The sequence below is a fragment of the Canis lupus genome, chromosome 8 (assembly GCF_011100685.1).
Source record: "Canis lupus familiaris isolate Mischka breed German Shepherd chromosome 8, alternate assembly UU_Cfam_GSD_1.0, whole genome shotgun sequence".
NCBI lineage: Eukaryota > Metazoa > Chordata > Mammalia > Carnivora > Canidae > Canis > Canis lupus.
The window spans coordinates 43,556,734-43,577,847 of NC_049229.1; the positions used below are offsets into that span (position 1 = coordinate 43,556,734).

General features: G+C 54.0%; 1 protein-coding gene across 2 annotated transcripts in view; it reads left to right on the forward strand.

Moving 5' to 3' along the window:
• The first annotated feature begins 1,815 nt into the window (after positions 1 to 1,815).
• The window catches only part of PLEKHD1 (pleckstrin homology and coiled-coil domain containing D1), a 32,219-nt gene continuing 12,920 nt past the window's right edge, over positions 1,816 to 21,114 (forward strand). The window contains exons 1-6 of one of the 2 annotated variants that reach the window (XM_038545065.1): positions 1,816 to 2,024; positions 13,004 to 13,097; positions 13,442 to 13,531; positions 13,761 to 13,837; positions 14,707 to 14,798; positions 15,853 to 15,905. In XM_038545065.1, the coding sequence (XP_038400993.1) occupies positions 1,876 to 2,024; positions 13,004 to 13,097; positions 13,442 to 13,531; positions 13,761 to 13,837; positions 14,707 to 14,798; positions 15,853 to 15,905 (555 nt within the window). In that variant the 5' untranslated portion in view covers positions 1,816 to 1,875. The remainder of the gene's footprint in view (positions 2,025 to 13,003; positions 13,098 to 13,441; positions 13,532 to 13,760; positions 13,838 to 14,706; positions 14,799 to 15,852; positions 15,906 to 21,114) is intronic. The other variant, XM_038545064.1, reaches the window with a different exon arrangement.

The window sequence follows — 21,114 nt, forward strand, 5'->3', positions numbered from 1 at the left end:
TCTGCCTGTGTCTCTGCCTCTCTCTCTCTGTCTCTCATGAATAAATAAATAAAATCTTTTAAAATAAAATAAAATTTTTAAAAAGCGTGTGCAATGTCCACTTTGCACTCTATCCATGGGCTCCCGTCATCTTCCTAGTCCTGTCTCTTCTCACCTGGTGGACCTGGGCCCTAGGCCCTGCGTTAATGGTAGACCTGACCTGCTTCTGCGGGGGAGCTGAGAGTCAGGAGGGGCAGAGGGAATTTAGGGGCCCCTTCGGAATAAGCACCAGGGGATGCTGCCCAGGCTTGGGAATTCCAGAGTTCATTAGGAGAAGGGTGTGGGAACCCTTCAGGAGGTCCCTTCTTAGCTACACTCACTGGGAAGGCCTTGGGGAGCACCTAGTGAGGATCACACACTCAAATGCCTACAGGGAGGAGCCAGGCAGGTAATAAATGAGCATAGCAAGCCGAGCAAAGGACAATAGGGGATTGTGGGTCTGTGGAGAACGCCATTTTAGGCAGTAGAATTTAAAAAGCTTTTAAAAGGTGTGCAAATGTTGGCAAGAGAAAGCAGTTGCTTGGGAGGGGGATGGCAGATGGCAATTGACTAGACAGGCGCGGCTCGGATCTTTCTGGGGTGATGGAAATGTTCTGCATCTTGCTTTGGGTGGTGGTTCCTCTGCGTATCCAGGTAAACTTCGTCAGATAAATAAGATGTGCGCATTTTACCCTATATCAATTAAACCTCGTTTTTTTTACTTGGGCAAATTAATCAAGTGTATCTATAAGCCGATTTGGCCCTCAGGCCCCCCGTTTGCGAACTTCTGTTCCGGCCCGGCTCCTCCGTCTTACGCGGGGGGAATCGGGCCCCTGAGCGGGGCAGCGGTTTTCTCCAGGGCACAGAGGTGGCTCCTCTGCCCGGGGCGGGCGGACTGCGGCGGGGCCCCGGCTGCGTCTTCCTGCGCAAACTGCCTCCGCGGCCTGCGGAGCGACCCTGCCTCCGCGCCCGGGTCGCCAGGGCCGGAGGCGAGCGGCCCCCCCGGAGCCGCGGCGGGAGCGGCGGCAGAGGATGGGCCGCGGCCCCGGGAGCCCCCGCCGGGCGCGCACAGAAATCTCGGGCGCCACAGCCAAGTTCCGGGAGGAGGCGGCGGTCCGGGCGGGCGGCGGCGTGCGGAGGAAGCCCGCTGGGGCGCGGGGCGGCGGGGCTGGAGGGCAGGCAGCCGGCTCCGCGGGCGGGCGCTCCGGGCGCTTACCCAAGGCTTACCTGGCGGCGCCGCCCGCGGGGGCTCGGGCAGCTCCGCCTCGCAGGTGGGAGAAGCAAGGCTCCCCGCAGCTCCTGGAGCCGCGCGAGGGCTGGGCTGGGGTTCCAAGCCCTTGCCGCTTGCTCTGCTCTATCCAGGCGGAGCGGGTGTCTGCAGGAGGGACTCCGAGGCCGTCCCCAGGCGCACGAGCTCCGTCTCGGTGTGGGCCCTGCCCGCCTGCGGGAGGGACCGCGGGGGGGGGGGGGTGGACGACCGCGGGGGGGGGAGGCTGCGGCGCATCCCGGGCCGAGCGACCCGCCGGGACCTTCCGGGCGCGCGGAGCCCGGCCCTCCCAGCCGGCGCCCGCCCTGATTGGCGCTCGCGGCCGGCCTCCAGCCAGCTCACCCGCCCCTCCCAGCCAATCGGGGCCACCAGAATTGGGGCTGTCGCGGGCAGCCGGGGGAGATGCTGCGGGCTGCAGGCTGAGCCGCCCTCCCCGCCGAGTTCCCGCGCCCCGCGCAGCCCCGCGCCTCTGCGGACCCGACGCGCCCCGACGGCGCCCGCGGCCCCCGCATCCCTCGGCCCGGAGCCCCGCGTCGGGCCGGCTCCGGGCAGCGGGTGGGCCGGGCCCGGGGCGGCCCCGCCGAGGCAGGATGTTCACGTCCAAGTCCAACTCGGTGTCGCCGTCGCCGTCGCTGGAGCAGGCGGAGTCGGACGCGCTGGACATCAGCACCAAAGTGCAGCTCTACGGCGTGCTGTGGAAGCGGCCCTTCGGGAGGCCGTCGGCCAAATGGTCGCGGCGGTGAGTGCGCCTCCCGCGCCGGGCGAGGCCGCCGGGGGAGGGAGCCCAGGGCCGCGGACCCCCGTGCCGAGCCCGGTATTGCTGTCCTGCCTCTGACTTACTCTGTGACCTTGTCCTCGTCCTAGTTCACTCTCTCCTGGCTCTCCCTGGAAGGCGCGCATCTCAGCCCTCTCCTCGCAGCGCTGGTCGAGCTGGGGACCACTGGCCTGGGGGCGATGGGCAGTTCCCTAGCGAGTGCATCTAAGCACGGGGCGGGGGGGGAGCGTAGAATTCTTGGCTCTGGTAGGCACCCATCTGGGTCACGTTGGGACAGACTCTGGCCCGGAAAGAATAGCCCCATCTCCAGCCAAAGACACCCTCCTGGGATCCCCACTGGCATCTCCGTAAGCGCTGTCCCCGCCCCCCCCACGCCCCAGGCATCAAGGTCGGGCTTGGAGATGGGGCTCCTGTGTCCTCCCCCTCTCCCCTGCTTCACCTATGACCCACCAGCACACCTGCACTAGCTCCACCATGGCCCTTCTGAAAGACTCAGGCCAGGAGAGAGAGGAAGGGTCGGGAAGGGTCTGTGCCCACCCCTGGTGGGACAACGTTGGCAAACCCTCCAACTGTCCCTTGAACTAATTTTTAAAAATCTGAGCCTAGGGAAGAGAGTCTCCAGTGCTTCTGGCACAGAAGCCTGAAAGGAGGGACTGAGCTGGGGTGGACCTGAGCAGAGACTGAGGGGCAAGGGAGGGGACAGATTGGGCTGTCCCAGGGATGGGTCTCTTGGAAGGGGCGGTGGAGAGGATCAGAGCAGCCCCAGCACTGGCTTGCAGTGCCAGCTTCCCAGTCCCCAACTCAGAAGGGACTTCCCAGATGTCAGCCAGTGGCCACTTTCTATGTATAAATGGGCCTGGAAGGTACTGGAGGAGGGTGTGCTTCTTACTGGAAGAAGGAATCGGAGGAATGGCTCACGGCCCTGAGCTTGCAGGAAGCTCCCCACGCTGGTCGCAGAAGCAACGGGCCAAAAAAAAAAAAAAAAAAAAAAAGAAGCAACGGGCCATCTTCTGGACGGTTTCCAACCTCAAGCCAATCTCAGTTCTGAGATTTGCTATTAGGATGGTCTAGAGAAATCAGACCCTGATCCAGCCTCTCCCTCAAGGTTGACTCTGCCAGGAAACTAGGAGTGTGTCTAGATGCTCTTTCCCATCCCACTATGAGTCTGTCCTGGAGCAGGGCCTCAGATATTTCTAGGACCACAGATCACAGAGATATGGCAGTGGTTGGTTCTGATGTTCTATTTTGATGAATAATTTAATATTTCTACAAGGCCATAGAACAAAAGGATCTGTGGAGGGTGTTTCACGTTTTATGTAGCTGGTTTCACATACCTTTCTTGGTTCTGCCAGTTTTCTCTCTGGGATTTAGTGGAATATGGGTTTCTTGCATTCCTCCAAAGTTAGACTTCTCTTGCATCCCCTAAATAGAGGCCTGGGGCAGTGTGGAGGGGATCTTATGAGGGGCTTCCAGGGTTGTACTGTCTTAGATGCAGTTCCTGAGCACCAGGCACAGCCTCCTCTCTACCAGGGCACCCTGGTGGGGAGTGGGGTGGGAAGGCTGCTTGTAAATACAGGTACAGATAGCGCATGCCCCCCACTCCCCTCTCTTCCACCTTAGCTGCTGTAGGCAGCCACTGCTCCCTCCCCATTGGGTCTGGCTGCTGTCCTAGGTATTGAGTCTGGATCTTGTCCTCCAAGACTCTTCTTGCCAGTCGCTTACACCTGATCACATCCCTAGTAAATACTGGGAGCCTCTGAACCCTGTGGCATATCTCTTAGCCCCTCTCACCTACAGTGGTGGGGACCTGGGCCCTGTACCCACAGTCGATTTCAGGGCTGGGAGGTGTCAGGGGCAAAGGCTTCTAGCTCAAAGCACAATGGTGGAGCCAAGGGAGGCTTGGGAGGCTTTAGCTCCCCACCCCCAACCGCATACACCATCAGTAGTCCCCACAGCCGCTCTGAAAACCATCCAGTCTAATTCAGAAGAGTGTACATGCTCTGCAGATACAGCTTCAGGTCAAGTCCTCCAGCCTCCTTAAGGGGAGATTGTCACCTCTGTTCCCTTCTTTTATAGGAATTCTGGAGCGGCCACCTTACAAAGAGTCCTCCTCCCCTGGGGTTCAGGAAATAACTAAGAGCCCACCTGCCGTTTGGGGTGAGGGTCATGATGCTAAGCTTAGCCCCTTCTTGCTTCCCAGCAGGGCTCCCTGGGCCCCAGTTCCCCATTTGTGAAATGGAGTCTCTGGACTTCAGCTAATTAGCGGCCACAGGAAGGCTTGGGGAGGGGGCAGCCCAGACCCGCCACTGCAGAGCCTTGCCATTAGGGCGATCGATGCCCTCGCTGGGGCCGCTAAGGGGAAGGGGCCTGGAAAGGCTCCTGCAGCCGCATAAATAACGGATGGGCAAGATGGAACGTCTGCGGCAGGCTCGGTTCTGTAAAGCCTCTTCCGCTCAGGACCTGTCTCAGGTCTCAGGGCGTGTGCCTTCAAACCACATGGCCCAAGCAGCCCTGCCCTTCCTGGGCTGCTTTGAGTGAAAGGCTCGGCTTTCTCCCCCTTGGTCAACAAAAGGGGAAAGCAATCAATCCATGACTTAGAAGAGATGAGAGAACTGGGATCGTTGTCTAGAGGGTAAGGTTGATGACTCAGTCCTCCCCAGCCCGGGAGCAGTGGAGATGCAGAGGCTGTTGGCAGAGACCGGGTAGCCCAGCTTCAGCCAGTGTCAGCTCGTGGCAGGGCTGGTCTTGCAGGCAGGCAGGCAGGCTCTCCCAGGGTTTAATACTCTCCCGGGGCCTCTGGTCCCTCTCCCAAACCCTTCTGAACAAATGCCGACGCCAGAGCTCAGAGCCCCCGATGGGGAGGGCCCAGCCAGTTCCTGCTGCAGGGCCCGCTACGCTGGGCCCTGTTTCCCCTTCCCCCCAAGGAAGGTGGCCAGTGGGCCCCCAGCTCAGCCTAGCAGCAGGTCTCACTCGTGGAACATTCAGTGTCCGCTAAATGCCAGGGGAACCATGAGATGCTGGCCTCACTTCCCAAATCTCAGGTCATAACCTGCCCAGGTGTGGAAAGATAATCTGAGGCCACCATACCAGAAAGATCTGGAGAGGCTTTCTTCCCACAGGGCTTGGGTCTGGGAGTTTCATCCATGGCCCTGAGCACTGTTTCATAGAGATGACGTGGCAAAGCCAAGCTGTCCCGAAGGGAAGAGCCTAGCATGTCACCTCCACGCACCAGGCTCAGCCTCTAGTGACCCTGGGATTTGGTCTTGCTTTCTGGCTTACATAGAATTCTGCACAGCTGGCTGTGTGAAGTGCCTCATGAGCACAGCTGTGGCATTACTGCTTGTTTTACCACAGCTGCAAGGTGCCTGCAGGCTCCTCTTTTTGTAATAAACTTGTGTTCTTCAAACTTCTTCCAGTGCGACAGCTTGGTGGGATCTCCCCGGACCCTTCTATCCATTACCCCTACTGCTTTTGAGGTGGTGACACCAAGGTTCCCCTGAGTCCTTAGGTTAAGGAGATGGGCATAATGTCACAGCTAAACAATGATACAACACTCATTAATTCAGGCTGCACTGCAGACATATGATGATTCACTGGGACTAAGCCTTGTGAAGTTAAGTGAGTTAACAATGCAAACAAGCCATACTTTCCTCACACCCCCACCCCCAGGAGCTGTCCCTAGTGGCTGCTGATGTCATGTTTGAAAATGAGTCTCAGCCGTGAATAGCGGTCAGACCTCATGCAGGACACATGCAGGCAGTTCAGCTTCCTTATGTCCAGGACTTGGAAATAACAAAGCAGCTTCCTTTGAAAGAGGCTCTGGCTGTGCTGGAAAGTGACCCTAGGCTTAGAAGCAGGTGCCCAGTTCTGCCAGTGGCCGATTGTGTGTGACCGGCTGTATGAACCCGGCCGAGGCCCAGCAGCATCTCACCTCACTGGCCCATGGTGTCTCTTCTGCAAAATGGAGGTGGTTCCCATGGTGGTTTTTCAACCGTGTTCCATCGATGACTCTAGAGATTCCTTGACTATACCACAAGGGAGTGGGGAGCAGGGGGTGGGGCTCTAAGGCTCTACCCACTTCACCCAGTGCCTCTGTACTATTGTCTGTTTTACATATTCACCTTGTCTTTACTGTGTTTTAAAAAAGATTTTATGTATTTATTCATGAGAGACACAGAGAGAGAGGCAGATACAAGCAGGCTCCATACAGGGGAGTCTGATCCCAGGACCCCGGGATCACGCCCTGAGCCAAAGGCAGACTCAACCACTGAGCCCTCCAGGTGCCGCATCTATACTGTATTGTGTATTGTTTGAAGAATTGCACTAACATTTTTATTTTATTAAAGATTTTTTTTTATTTATTCATGAGAGATACAGAGAGAGAGAGGCAGAGACACAGGCAGAGGGAGAAGCAGGCTCCATGCAGGGAGCCTGACGTGGGACTTGATCCTGAGACTCCAGGATCACGCCCTGGGCTGAAGGCGGCGCTAAACCGCTGAGCCACCTGGGCTGCCCTGCACTAACAGTTTTAAAAACTCCCTTGGACTTGATGATGTCTGCATCAATTCTAACTTGTCATCACTCGTGTCCTTCACAGGTATGATTCCTACTGTCCTACCACTTCAGAGCTAATGTCACACAAGTGGCAAAGGTCAGCATGAGCATTCCCTGAGCTTACCAGGTCATGCAGCATGAACGAAAAGGGACACATGCTCGGGGCTGTCATTTCTATCTTCCTCTATCACTTCTGAAAAGGACACTTCTGCTAAGTTGTCCCTCCCCAGCTCTAGGATTTACCTGGCTCCAAACCTCACACACCTGTTCTCAGTGCCTGAGAGGCTCAGGGATAAGGGAGACGGGGTGCTGGTCCTATTCGGCAAGGCTGTACCTGGGGAAGAAGGGGCAGCCAGGCTGGATACCCACCCACCTTCCTGTGAAATGTCACCCATGGGTGGCTCACATGTCTACTAGGCTCTCGCTGCCCTCTTGAGAGTGAGTTCACTTTGGCCCAAGGTCTCACCCGGCATCCTAAGGATATCCAAACCTGCACCAAGGCTTCTGCTAATCCTCAAGAGGCTCTAAACTCTTGTTTCCTTGTTTATGAATTGACGTGCTATCCACCGTGGGTGGTCCCTGTGGTAAGAACTCAGCCCATCCCACCATCTCCCTACCCTTCCCCACCGCCTCGTGGGCACATCTGCTTCTCACACAAGGGATCTGTGAGTCTAGTAGGCTATGCAGAAGAGAAGAGTTGGCAATGAAAACGGCGGAAGAGGCATTTAAATCACAGAAGTGTGAACACTGTCTCATTGAGTGCTGGCTCCTTGTTTTCACAAGCCTTCCAGACACCCCATCATGCCATTGCCAGAGATAGGATTGTTCACCACTGTCTCTTGACACTGTAGGACCCAGACTCCCATATCTTCTATGGGTCCTCTCTCCTCTGCACTCTCCCATCAACCCTCTTCCCCATGGCCCTACGGGATTTCCCCTGACTCCAACTTTCTCTCGCTCTGTGCTCCAAGGCCCTTTCCAACCCCTACTCCCAAACTTGCCTATTGCCTCTCTAAAGAGTAAGGAGCGCAGCAGAGTAGATCCCTCTCTTAAACAGGACCTGCCCAACTTTGAAGGCATCTGTGGGTCTAAGCAGCATGTCCTCTCACCTCCAGCTGGATTGATCATGAGGCCAGTGTTGACCATCAGGCTCTGGCTGAGCCCTTGTTGCATTCAGAGTGCCGAGGAGGGGAGTAAAAGGTGGAGACCAGGCTTAGGAAATCCTCCCCAAGTTTCCTTGCTTGTGTTGGATGGCACCTGCGTCCACCCTGTCACCTAAGCTGGCAGTTACCCTCATTAGCAAGAAGCAGCCCCACCCTGCTCTGGTCCCTGCATCTCTCCTTGACCTTCATTCACCCCTCACTGCCCCTCCCCCACACCGCAGCCTACCCTTTTTGTGCCTATCTGCCAGTAATACCAGACATGTTTTGAGAACCTTGAACACACGATTCTTTCCATATGCTGTTCCTTCTGTCTGGAATGCATCTCCCCCTTTGGCTTCCTCCCAGATTCTTGAGGTATTCCTATTCACTCTTCAAAACCCTGCTCAGTTGTCACCTCCTCCCGGAGCATTCCCTTGGCTCACACCTAAACCATCATTCCTCCCTGGTCTGCACTCTTCTTGTGCCTCATACAAACTTGCAATGTCAGCGTGTATCTGCGTGCTTGACAGTGTCAGTGTACTCTGGTGCTTCACAGTGAGGAGGGGTATGCTGGTGCTTTGCAATGTTGGTGCAATGCAGTGCACGCCATTGCTTTATAATCATCCCTGTTCCCCCACTTACCTGCTGTGTGATCTAGGGCATATTATTTAACTTCTCTGTGCTCCAGTTACCTCCCCTAGCTCATGTGAGGAGCGAATGAGTTAACACACATAATGATGTTACCAGAACAGTGCCTGGCACAGAAGGAGAAGCTCAATAAACATTAGCTGTTTTTTGAATTATTTATTTCTACACTGGCTCCCCTGCATTTGACTGTAAGCTCCTCGAAGGCAGGGAATCGTCAAGCCCCAGCCCAGCTTAGGACTTGGCCTCGGTCCCCGGGGGATTCATTAATGCTCCCTGACCTGAGCTGACTGGGAGCTCGCTGCCACTCTACAGAGATGAGTTCTAGGATGGCAAACAGCAGTTGCAGGTCATGAGTGACCAGGAGGGTCAGGCATAGTGATGAGGGGGACCAGGCATCAAAGAACACAGCAGTCAGGAATCTCACCAGGATCCAGAAACACAAATACCTCCATCTCTTAGAGTCGCTGTGAGAGATTTAAAAAGAGAATGCCAATGGAACACCAAAGTGAGTGTCTTACAAATGCTCCTACTCCTTCGACTGGGCGACTGGACGTGCAAATACCATTCTTTAGGGCTGGAGAGGGGAGGGTTAGGGTTAGTGAGGGAGCTCTCCCCTCACTCACAGGATCTAGGCTGTACCCTGTCTTGCTTAGTGGGGCTGCTAGGGTTGGAGGAGGCCTAGGGTTACAGACAAAGCTCTGCCCAGGCCTGAAGTTGGCCCTGGATTGAAGGGTGGGCTGCAGACAGGAGGGAGCTGCAGATGCAGGGAAGTGCCTGGTACTTGGAGGACAGGGTGCTGGCTAGCTGGGCTGCTGCCAGAAGGAGCCACGGGAGAGCTAATGGGAACCGAGGCCAGGGCAGGGCTGCAGAGACCCTGAACCTAATCATAATGCACCATAACAGCAGTAATAAAAGTAAATGTTTATTGATTTACCATGTGTCACAATATGCTGTCTTTATGGGAACAAACTCGTTTACTGATCCCAACAACACTAAGAGATCTAGCTGCTATGTTTGTCCTCAATCACACTTGGACCTGAGGCCTGGAGAGATCAGATAACTTGCCCTGGCCATACAGCTGGTAAGTGGCAGGGCTCTGACCCCTGGCTGCCCCAGCCTCGGTACCTCCTGCCTCTGGCCCAGGGGTTTCCTGCCTCGGTGCTGGCATGAACGGAAGCGGCCCCACATGTGGTGCGGTGTGGAAAATGGGAGCAAGGACTGTGGTCTGCAGGGTGCCATCACAGCCCCACCTCTGCCCTAGCTGTGTGACCTTGCACATGTAACTATGCCCCCTCTCGGCCTCAGTTTCCTCATCTGTAAAATGGGCACAAAAGCCCTTCCTTCCAGGATTGTGGCATCGATCAAATACTTGGGTACGTGTAAAACACTTAGCAGAGAGCCAGCACATGTGGGGAGTGCCTCCAGCCCTGGCCGAGCACCAACTCCGCAGGGCACAACAGGAGATGGCCCCTGGCTAGCAGTCTGAATGAGAGTATCTGGGAGCAAAGGGACAGGAAGAAGTGTCCTTCTGTGCAGGGGCAGTCAGGTCCTGGGCCCTCACCCACTGAGAGGGAGCATCACCAGCTGGGGTAGCAGGCTGTCGCTGAGACAGGTTTCTGAGTCACGGTGGCTCTACGGGACCTGGAGGCGTGCTTTCCAAATGTGCCCTTTGTTGGGTGATATTCCTCCCTGCCAGCTGGGGAGCCACTCTGCTCCCCCAGGTTCATGCCAGCTGCTCTCCCTTGACCCTCACTCCCACCCAAACCAAGCTGAGCATAGCTGGAACTAGGCTGGGAAGGGCACACACGATGTGTGGGCCCATCGCTACCGTGATCTGGTCCTGCTGCTTTCCGCCTGGCCATAGGTGTGCTATAAGCCTCACAGCTCCTCCCAGAGCCCAGCGCACTACTGTCCCAGGGCCTTTGCACCAGTGGCTCCTCTACCTGGAGCATCTATTCTTCTCAAATGTCACCTTCATTATCAGGCTTTCCCTGACCACTGTGTTTAATATTATAACCTCCTCCACCCACCTCTCACCCCATTACTTATCCTGCCTTATTTTCCTCCATGGCATTTATTAGCACTGGTACATGGACTCTCTCTCTTATTTATTTACTGTCTGCCTCCCCACTACATATACTCACTCTCAAGTGTCAGCTCTCTGGGGACAGGAATTTGTGTCTCCCTTGCCCATAGTTCTATCTCTGGCACCGAGAACAGTGCCTGGCACACGATAGGAGCTCAGCAATGAATCCTGACCCCTTGTTTCATACAGAAGCTTTGAAAGGGAGGCTCAGCAAGGCTGGGAGCTTGCCTGAGACCATGGTGTGAGGGATGGGGATTGTCTGACTCCAGAGCCCCCGTTGTCTCCCTGCCCGTGGGTCCAGTGATTGTCCGCCTGTTACCCCTCCTTCCCAACCGAGTCCCTGGCACAACGCTTTACCCTCAGTGCAGAGGGAACTTCAGAAGTGCCAGGAAGGCAAGAGGGGATTTGTCTTTGTTAGGCTCCCGTAACAGAATACCAGAGACGGGGTAAATAGCCTCTTAACTGGTAAACTGTTCTGAGGTGGGTGTTATCATCTCCATTCTACAGGTAAATAAACTGACGCTCAGCGAGGCGAGCTTACTTGCCTAAGGTCCCCCAGCTGGGAAATAGTAGGTCTGTCTGATGCCAAAACCTGTGTTCTTAACTCTGTGTGGAGTTTCTTTGAAACAGACAAGGGGCATCTCCCTTGGCCTATGGATCAGAGGGGCACAGGCCTGCCCCCCAGGAGCCCAGCATCCCCTCAGGACAAGATGAACACATGGGTATATTGGGGCTAAGTGCCAAGTGCACAGCCCAGTCAGCAAATGCAGGAGGAGCCTCAGATGGCTCTGCGGGCTGGGCTGGTCACCAAGGAAGGGCTCAGCCAGATGAAAAGCAGCAAGGAGGGCTTTCTAGGAAGTTTGGCACAATCCCCTTTATAGGATGGTGCAAAATGTAGTGATGTGGGTGGTGGTGAGCTCAGTGTGGGCCCAGAACAGAGGGGCTGCAGGGCAGAAGCCGCAGGAAAGCTGAGGACAGGTGGGGGGGAGGTGCTGGGGGTCCCTGCACCTCGGCAGAGGGTGGCGTTTATGTGTCCTTTCTCCAGCAGGGGCAGAGAGGCCTGGGGGGAGGAGGGCATCAGCGGGATGTCTGCAGCTCCATTCGGCATCTGGCGGGAACAAGGGGGTCGCTGCAAATAAACAACAAGGGTTGGCGTGAGGCTCACACCCTAGGACAAAGCTGAGTTTCTTTCCTGGAGGAGGTGAGGTGGCAGCTGTGGGCAGTTCCGGGGACACTCCCCCAGCAGCTGTGGCCTCAGGAAAGATCACATGGCTGGTGGCCCTTCAGAGACTCACTGACTTTGTGATGCCCCCGGCAATTTTTTTGACCCTTCACAACAGGAGATTTCCAACGAGTAGTGTGCTGGTAAATGGCTAACAAGGGGCTCTCTCAGTGGTGGGAGGTGGGGGGGGTTGGGGGCACTGGGTGGCGCCCCGTTTGTAGCATTTGATGGTTTTCATGGTGTAAGTGCTCCCACTGTGACTAATACCCAGTACCCACACCATCTTACTGAATGCAGAGCAGGGGCGGGGTGGGGGGCAGGGGGAGAGTCACAGGGCCAGCTATCCTCAGCCTATCTGAGCTGGCTCCAGCACCCTCTGCTTCTAGCTCCTCTGATCCTGCCACCATGCCAGTGACATTCCCAGGGGCCCTGAGAGCAAGAAGCCAGCCACTCTGGATGTCCCTGAGCCTCGGGGCTTTGAGGCCTGTTTGGATCTTGTCTCAGAGGGTACTTGGTGTCTTATTGTGGTCAGCTCCAGTCATTAGTCCTAGAGAGTCCATAGTGTGGGTCTAAGTGCTCCACATGTTGGCCTCAGGCAGTTGCCTCTATGACAATCAGAAAGCACCAAGGTCCCAGAAACCCTAAGTTAGACATGAGTCCCAAAGGAGGCCATGGAGCACTCAGACAGAAGAGGATGCGAGGGTCTCATGTAGACGGCAGGCCTGGCCCGGCCAGCCTGGTACCCACGTTCCGTTCAATGGCCGGTTTCATGATTACTTGTCAGAGGACCCATCTTGGAATCTTGTACAATGTCTTAGTGAGGAGGGAGGCCTCATCAGGCTCTGTGTTCTCCTAGAGCAGAGAGGCTGAAAGGCAGAGATGGTGGGAAAGTTTTCTTCTTTCCCTCCTCCCCCTTCTCCTGCGGTAGACCCTAAGGGACTGGAAATAATGACTCAAGGGGTTGAAGATAGCAGAGAGGAAGGACTATAGGAGCCCCCCTGTGCCAAAGGTGCTAGTGGGGCGGGATGGAGGTGGCCAGACCTGGAGGCCAGCTGTGGGCTCCCCACGTCAGGGGCTCACCCGTGCAAGGGCCAGGCTGCCTATGGTGCTGGGCAGCTGGCCAGCTGAAGCCTTTGCCCAGATGGGGAAAATGAGTCAGTGAGGGTGAGTCGGAGCTGGTGCCCCCAGAGGCTCTCCATGTGCGTGCAGTACCTCCAAGGCCTTCTTACTGCCCCAAGAAACCTCACCCCTTCCCTCCTGGTTGCCCCTTCTTCCCCACCACCCACTCTAGGTTCTTCATCATCAAAGAGAGCTTTCTTCTTTACTACTCTGAGAGTGAAAAAAAGAACTTTGAAACCAATAAATACTTCAATATACATCCTAAGGTGAGGCACCCCCCCACAGGGCCACAGTGGGGAGGGGCCCCGAGAGGCAATGGGGGGAGGGCATCCCATGAGGGCAGAAGACCAGCTCTTTTCTCACTGTAGTCTAGCAGAGTCTGGAGAACAAATCCTTCTTGGGGCCCAAGACTCCCTCCCTCTCCTGGGCTGCCCCCCCCAACCCTCCTGTGCCCCAGAGCCCACCCCCACCCTTTCTCTTCCTTCTGAGAGTTAGTTCTGGTCTGGCTCCCAGCCTAGGGCCCTTGGTAGGACCTGGCTTTGGCTGAGGGCTCCAAGAGGGCTTGAGTGACATGGGCGGGTGGGGGTTCCCTGTTCTGGTTCTTTCCCAGGGTGTCATCCCCCTGGGAGGCTGCCTGGTGGAGGCCAAGGAAGAACCCAGCATGCCCTATGCCATGAAAATCTCCCACCAGGACTTCCATGTGAGTAAAGCTCTCCCCTCAGCCTGGACTCAGCAGGACAGACCAGCTTCTCTGGGGACCTCCAGATCTCCTGGGGGAACCCCTCCAGTGGCCTGCTCTGGGAGGGTGTCAGTGTCCTAGGGGTGTATGATAGAGGGGCAGAGCAGGGCCTGTGGAGCCCTGTGGGCAGCCTCTGACATCCTGGCAGTGGCCTCCTCTCAGGTATACCTGTGGCTCCTCTTCCTGGCAGGGGAACATCTTGCTGGCTGCTGAGTCCGAGTTTGAGCAGACCCAGTGGCTGGAGATGCTACAGGAGTCCGGGAAGGTGTAAGTGCTCATAGGCAGGGGAGCAGGTCCAGAAAGGGAACGGTTATGGGCTGGGTTTACCCTGATCTCCTTGCCTCTCCGCTGGGATCCTGGGGGGCACTGAGGACCCCTGCAAAGAGTAGAGTGGGGTGAAAAACTGTCTGGGCCTCCTTGCAAACAGTTGGTTTGTTGGTTAGTTTGGGGAAGTTGGTTAGTTTGGGGAAGAAAGGACAGGTCAGGGTTAGAGCATCTGTGAGGGGTCTGCTGAGTGGGCTTTGAGCACAGTGAGCTTTGCCTGTCTGGAGTCACAGGTGGACACCACTTGTCTCCAATTCTTGGGAGCATCCAGCATCACTAGGAGGATTTGGCTGCCTCCTGACACCCGTCTCACCTCCCCAGGCCCACCGTGAATCTTAGCACAGACTGGACCTAGTGCTTTGTGAATCGGAGTCCAGATCATAGAAACCTCCAGCCCAACACGGTTCATTTGCATGTAGACCCCTGTCCTGGCACCTGCCTATTCGAGCTGGGGCATGCTTTTAGTCCAGCAAATAACCCTGAGTGTGCCCCATGCCAGGCCTTGTGCCAGGTAGTGGCATGCGATGGTGGAGAGAGCATCCCAGGAAGCAATCTCTTCCCTGCTCTGAAAGTGCTGCTGGCCTGGCCCACGGTGGCCCACTTTGCAGCCTCGGCCAGCCCCCAGGGACTGTAACTGATCGATGCTGGTGGCATGCCCAGAGCCACGGGTGCCAGGAGTGAATGGGGCTGGGATTCTGGAGGAGACAGGATGGGCGGGTACAAACCATGCCCAGTCTCCTTCTCTAGCCTTCTGTTGTAACGATTTTGTGTCTCTTCTTCTCTCCTCTGTCCCATCTGCCCTCCCTCCCCAGGACTTGGAAGAATGCCCAGCTGGGAGAAGCCATGATCAAAAGCCTGGAGGCTCAGGGGCTGCAGTTGGCCAAGGAGAAGCAGGAGTATTTAGGTTGGCTAGAGGGAAGGACTGGAAGCTGAGGCTCCCTAGGCAGCTCTTCAGGGACGAGGGGGATAGCCGGGGCTTGGTGGAGGACCCAGGAAGGGGAATCTGGGGCAGGGCTTAGCAGGCTACGGGGAGCCACGGGCCAGCCCAGAGCCTAGAGGCTTTCACCGTGTAACCTGTGTCCTTTTGGCTGGCATGACAGGAGGCAGGAGAACCTGGTGGCCAGGAGCTTGGGCTCTGGACCAGCTGTGCCAGTTGTCTGTTAGCTGTGGCAGTGTAGCCTCTGTAAGCCTCAATGTCCTCATCTTTAAAATGTAGACAAGAATAGTCCCTCGCTCTTAGAGGTGGTGGGGGCGGGGTGGTCAGGGGAAATGAGAACATGGCTGTCAGCACTTGCATCAGGCACACAGGAGGGGCCCCATAAATGGAGTTGATGTTATCCTGCCTGGGGTCCCCAGGTTTCTGGATCTGCCCCTAATAACTCCCACCTGCCAGCCCACTTTAAACCTGACCACAGGGTTCCAGGCCCCTGTGCACCTAACTGGCTGGCAAGCATGCTCTGTTTGGGAAAGAAGAAGGTGAAGACTGGGGGTTTGATGCTTTGCCTGGGATCCTCTCCCCTGCCCCTTTCTTAGACACTTGGGGCCTCAGTACTGATTCCCCTTTGCCTGGGGCAGACACCCCTGCCTCCCCCTGCCTCCCCCAGGACCTACCCTCCCCTACCCGCCAGACACTAGTGCAGAGGGGAGGTGGTCTGGGGGGCAGCACAAAGAAGAGCACTTCTAGGGGGCTGCAGACACCCCCTGAACTTCTGAAGATGAGGCCATCCTTGTCCTGTGAGCACACAAAGCAGGGACAGTGACCAGAAAGGGTAGCAGCTGAGGCCAGTGCAGCAGCTTCTATCCCCTGGAGCTGGCTCTGCCCTCCAGCAGCCTGGGCATGGCAAGGCTGACCGTTTTCCTGGGCGATCCTGGGGGTGAGGGAGGTCACTGGAAGGCACTGGCCCCCTCCAGGCCAGCGCTGGAGTGAACTCTCTGTGAGGGTCATGCTTGCTTTGCAGACAAACTGATGGAGGAAACCGAAGAACTCTGTCTTCAGAGGGAGCAGAGAGAGGTAGGCACACGGAGGGTACTAGGAACTGCTGCCGGTTCCCCGTCTCCCACTTGGGGGTGCCCCTTAACAGCCAAGGTGTACTGACCTATGTTTCTGGCATTCAAGAAGCATGTAGGGGAGCAAGACACCCAGAGAACTCACTGAAAAATCACACAGGTGGCGTCAGACAGGCGAAGCCACGAGGTGACAGTGCTTAGGACTTGTTCTGGCTTCTTGTCAGAAGTGGATTTCTTCTTGCCAATCCCCAGGGATGCAAGTAAAAAGTATAGGTAACCATGTTCTAGAGAAAGCCATCCCCAAATTGTATACATCAGTAGGTAATGAGCTGCTTGTCACTGGTGATCTTCTGTTACCTAGAGAGGGGCTTCTGCACCATTGGGGTGAGTGGGTTGGATGCTTACAGGGGTTCCTTCATCCTCTAAGTGACACAATGTAAGTTCCAAAAAGGCCAAGCATTAGCCTGGGGCAGCCTGTAGGGAAAAGGAGACTCTTGCTTCATTTGAGGATAGTGAGCCACTGAGGTCTGCCTCATTTGGAATCTCTGTGTGACATTGGTCCTTGCCTGTCCTGAAGGGACATCAGCACCCCTGAAGGGCAGAGTCAGGTAGTGATAGCAGTACAGAGACTTGGAGCCAAGCTGCCTATGTTTGTGTTTGACCTTCACCACTTCTAGCTGTGTAACCTTGGACAAGTTACCTAAACTCTCTGAACATCAATATTCCTACATGAAAAATAGAGATAATGGAACCCATCTTAATAGGATGCTGTGAAGATTAAGTGAGATGTTACATATAATGTACTTGGCAGGGATGCCTGGGTGGATCGGTTAGTTAAGAATCTGCCTTCAGCTCAGGTCATGATCCTGGGGTCCTGGGATAGAGCCCCACATCATGCTCCCTGCTCAGCGGGGAGTCTGCTTTTCACTCTACCTCTGTCCCTCCCCCCTGCTCATGCACTTGCTCTCTCTGAAATAAATAAGATCTTAAAAAATAAAGTGCTTGGCACATAGGATGTGCTGAATGTTTGTTAGCATCATGATCAGGTTACTATTAATTATGGGCCCATCCTGCACGTGAGCTGCCTGAGATCTGAAGCTGCAAAGTGGTTTGCCCACAGGAGAACCTGATTCAGTCCATTTCTCTTTGCCCAGTTGCTTTTCCTTGTCCTTATAGGGCTGGGCCCATCAGCCTTGGCTCAAAGCCCACCTCTGTGACTTTTCTCTTGCTAACCACCTTTCCCAACCACCCCTCACTGGGCTCTGAGACAGGTCCTCTGGTCAAGAAGCATCATGTCCCTATAGCACCCCAAACATGGGTGGCCCAGCACAGCACATGGCCTAGGATGAGTGCTTGATAAATGTAGGATGACTCCATGAATGAACATTTCCAATTCTTGTAATTTCCCATCTTGATTTTCATCCAGTAGGACAATTTATCCTCATTTTTCTTCTTCCAAAATCTTATCTGATATTCTTGCCCACTTATTCATTTTGTCCATTAACAACAATAGGAAAAACCAAACCAAACCAAACAAACAAAAAAAACAAACCCAAAAGCCATTGAGGATTTGTATTAGGATTGCATGGATTTGAGGATTGGCTTCATGACAGTGCCGAGCCTTCTCCCACCCAGCGGTGTTTGGGCCTCCTTGTCTCCATACTGTCATCCAGGTCCTGCCTGAGTGCCTCGGCGTTTACTTCACATAGTTCTGTCATTTTGAGAAGTGAGACTTTCAGTGCGTGGTCAGCAACCTAAAGGCAGATAATTGAGGAAGCCAGAGGAAGGGATGGAGTGACGGACACGGCCAGCAGCAGGGAGAGAGACAGCCTTATCCATCAGAGAGGCTAAATCTGGGGCAGCAGTCAGCCGGAGGAAAATTTAGACACTCTATCTAGGTCTTTAGCCAGAGAATGAGGACAGCGGAGACCCACCGCTCACAGGCCTCACTTAAAGCCATAGCACGTCGGAGGAGCAAGGCCTGTCAGCTGTAAACTCGCTGATTGTGTGTTTCAGGATGTGGATGAGACGCGCATGGGCCCAGCTGATTCCCACGGTGAAGGCTGCTGTGGGCAGGCGCGAGGGAAAGCTCTGTGGCCAGGTTCGGATGTCCCTGTCAGCTGCGCTCTGGAGCAGGAATAGATTCAGGCCTGCCCTAACTTGCTCATCCGTGCCATTGGTCTACCTGTCCCCTGCCTCTCCCATCTTCACTGCAAGGCACAGGTTGTCTGGGCGTGCCTTGGGCCACTTAGGGAAGCATCGGGCAGGAGAGCCTAGTGATATGATGAAGATTCTCTGGTTTTTAAGGGGCAGCCTGGCCTAAAGGCAGACTCAGGGTCTGGAACTAGGAGACTGAGGTTGAAGTTTGTGTGGCCTTGGGCAAGTTAACCTCTCCGGGCCTCAGTTTCTCTATCTGTGATGCTCTGGTAAGAGTTAATGGCTATGCCCACCTAGCTCTCGGGTTGCTGTGAGGCCCAATGACATAGAAGGCAACAGAGTGCTTTGTGGATGGACAAGGCCCACGCCGATGTGAGCTGTGTGGTGGTGTGGCCACAACATCCTCCACGTGGAAGAGAGGGCCTGGGACTCTTGACACGTGAGCAGAGAATGCCCTGTGGCCAGAAAGCCATGCCCTTCTTTGGGCACAGGTTCCTCAAATGTCCCTGGCTCCCTGTGATCTCATCTCTCTCATCCCCTGAGGAGGGCAGCCTGCCTACCTTTCCTTTTCTGGCTCTCCAACTCTGAGAGCTCAGCATTGGCCTGGGAAATTAGAAATGTCCAGGGCCCAGTAGGCAGGCATCTGGCCACCCAGGCTGCTTCTGGTTAGAACACAGACTCTGGGTGTTGGAAAGAACCTCCCACTTCAAGATGAGGCTCTTTGCTCACCTCCCTGATGGATGATATCCTGATCCTATGATGGGCAGCTCACAACCTCTGGAGCTATTCTTGGCCTTATTTCTCTGTGGTTTGAAATCTCTTCCTTTTATTGAGCTAGAATTTGCCTTCATGTGACTTCTTTCTAACCTTGTACTCCTACAACTTAACCAGGCCCAGGAATCAGAAGAACGCACACTAGGTGGTGGACAGAGGCTTTAGCTGCAGCAGATCTCGGCTGACCTCAACCTATGTGGCAGGGTTGCTACAAACGCTCAGATCATCTTGCCTACAGGAACAGAAGGTTCTAGCTGTTCCAGGTTGATACATTCTGCTGTCATTGGTCTCAGGCTACACCTGGACATCAGTTTAAGAGTCACACAGGTGAAATGAAAGGAAAAGAAGTGAGCAACCAGAAAGAAGATTCTCTTTCTTTGTCCTTATTAATATATAGTCTTTTTATTAACAGTAGAAATGATACTCTTTGTAGAACAAACTTTGTCCTCAATCCCACAGTTGACAGACAACTGCTGCCAACATTTTATTATTTTTCTCCAGTCTTTAAAAAAAATATACATTATTCTAGAGGCACCTGGGTGGCTTTGTTAGTTAAGCGTCCAACTCGTGGTTTCAGCCCAGGTCATGATCTCAGAGTCATGAGATCGAGCCCCATGTCGGGCTCTGCACTTAGCATGGAGACTAGTTGAGATTCATTCTCTCCCTCTACTCTGCCCTCCCCCTGCCTGTGTGCACACACTCTCTCTCTCAAAATAAATAAAATATTTTAAAAATATGTATATCATCATATACATATTAACGTATATATAATTCTTATTATTCTTATATATTTTTTCAATGTAATAAGATCATAGCAGATATTCAGTTTTATGGCCCACTTTTTCATTATACCTTCATGACCACTATACCTTTAGCAATTTTTAATGTCATTTTGCATTCCTTGCAAACATCAGTTTTAATGACCATGTACTGATTCATCCTATGTGATGTTCCCTTTAACCATTCTTCTGTTTTTGGACATCTAGCCTGTTTTCACGATTATAAATTATGCTACAGTGAACATTTCTGTACACATAAATCTTGGTCTACTGTCGAGTCATTGAGGAGAGATTCCAACGGGTGAAATCACTGAGTCTGGGCAAGAACTTTTAAGACTCCTGATGCATATTGACAAATTGCTTTCTAGAAAGTTTGTACCAGTTTTCACTCTCACCAGCAGTGTATGGACAGTTCCATCTTGCTCTACCCTACTGCCCACATTTGAGTCCTTCCTTCAACATTGACTGGCTGTAGTGTGGGGAAAGGGACGAAGAGATGTGTGACTTTGAACAAGTTACTTGACTTTTATGTACCTCTCCTTTTCTCATCTGTAAGCTGAGGATAAAAATATTGTCCGCTTTCAGAGTTGTTATGAGGATTAAATGAGTTAATACATGTATAGTACTGAGAAGAGTAAGCTCACAGAGAATGTTATCCATCATTGTCATTATCATATACAAGATCTGTTTCAGAATTCTCTTTTCCATTCCTTTAAATTGCTGTCCATTCTTGAACAGATACCACACAGTTTCAGTTTATGATACTATCTGTCATTTATTAAGCACTGTGTTGCAGACAATTTGCATGGATTAGCTCACGTTATCCTCCCATGAACACTACAAAGTAGTACTGCCCATCTCAGAGAGTACCCTCCTCTCTTCTCTCTGCACTAGATCCAAAGGCAATCTAGACCACAGCTCCGGCTTCATTTACTGTGTGTGTGCAAATGACTCCCCACTGACAGATGCAATCCTTTTTCTCTGCTGAGCTACAGCCCTTTAATATCCAACTCTTGATGTCACATCTCCAGCCAGAGTTCTCAAAAATACTGCAAACTCAGCGTTTCCGAGACCATTCATGATCTTCTCCAGCACAGCTAGTGCTCCTCTTCTAGTGCTCTCTATCTCAGGGAATTCACCACCATCCCTTTTTGTGCAGATTGGAGACTCAGGAGTCATGCCTCACCCTGTCCTCCCCATCCATCCCCTATCCCATTCTACCCCTGAGTTCTGATGGCACTGCCCCCACATGCTCTAGAACCTGCCTAGCCACTTCTTTCCATCTCACTGCCCTGCTCTGGTTCACAGTATTAGGTCTTGACGGACTAATGCAGTGGCCTCCCACCTGGGTTCCTTTGGGTCCCTCTTCATCCCTTTTCTCCATGCTGTAGCCAGAGTCATTGTTTACAGTGGAAGTCGGGTTATGTTGCCCACCTTCTTCCCCTATTCCCTGCTCAAAACCCTCATTGCTTGTTTTTGTTTAGGTAAAAAAGACCAAAATCC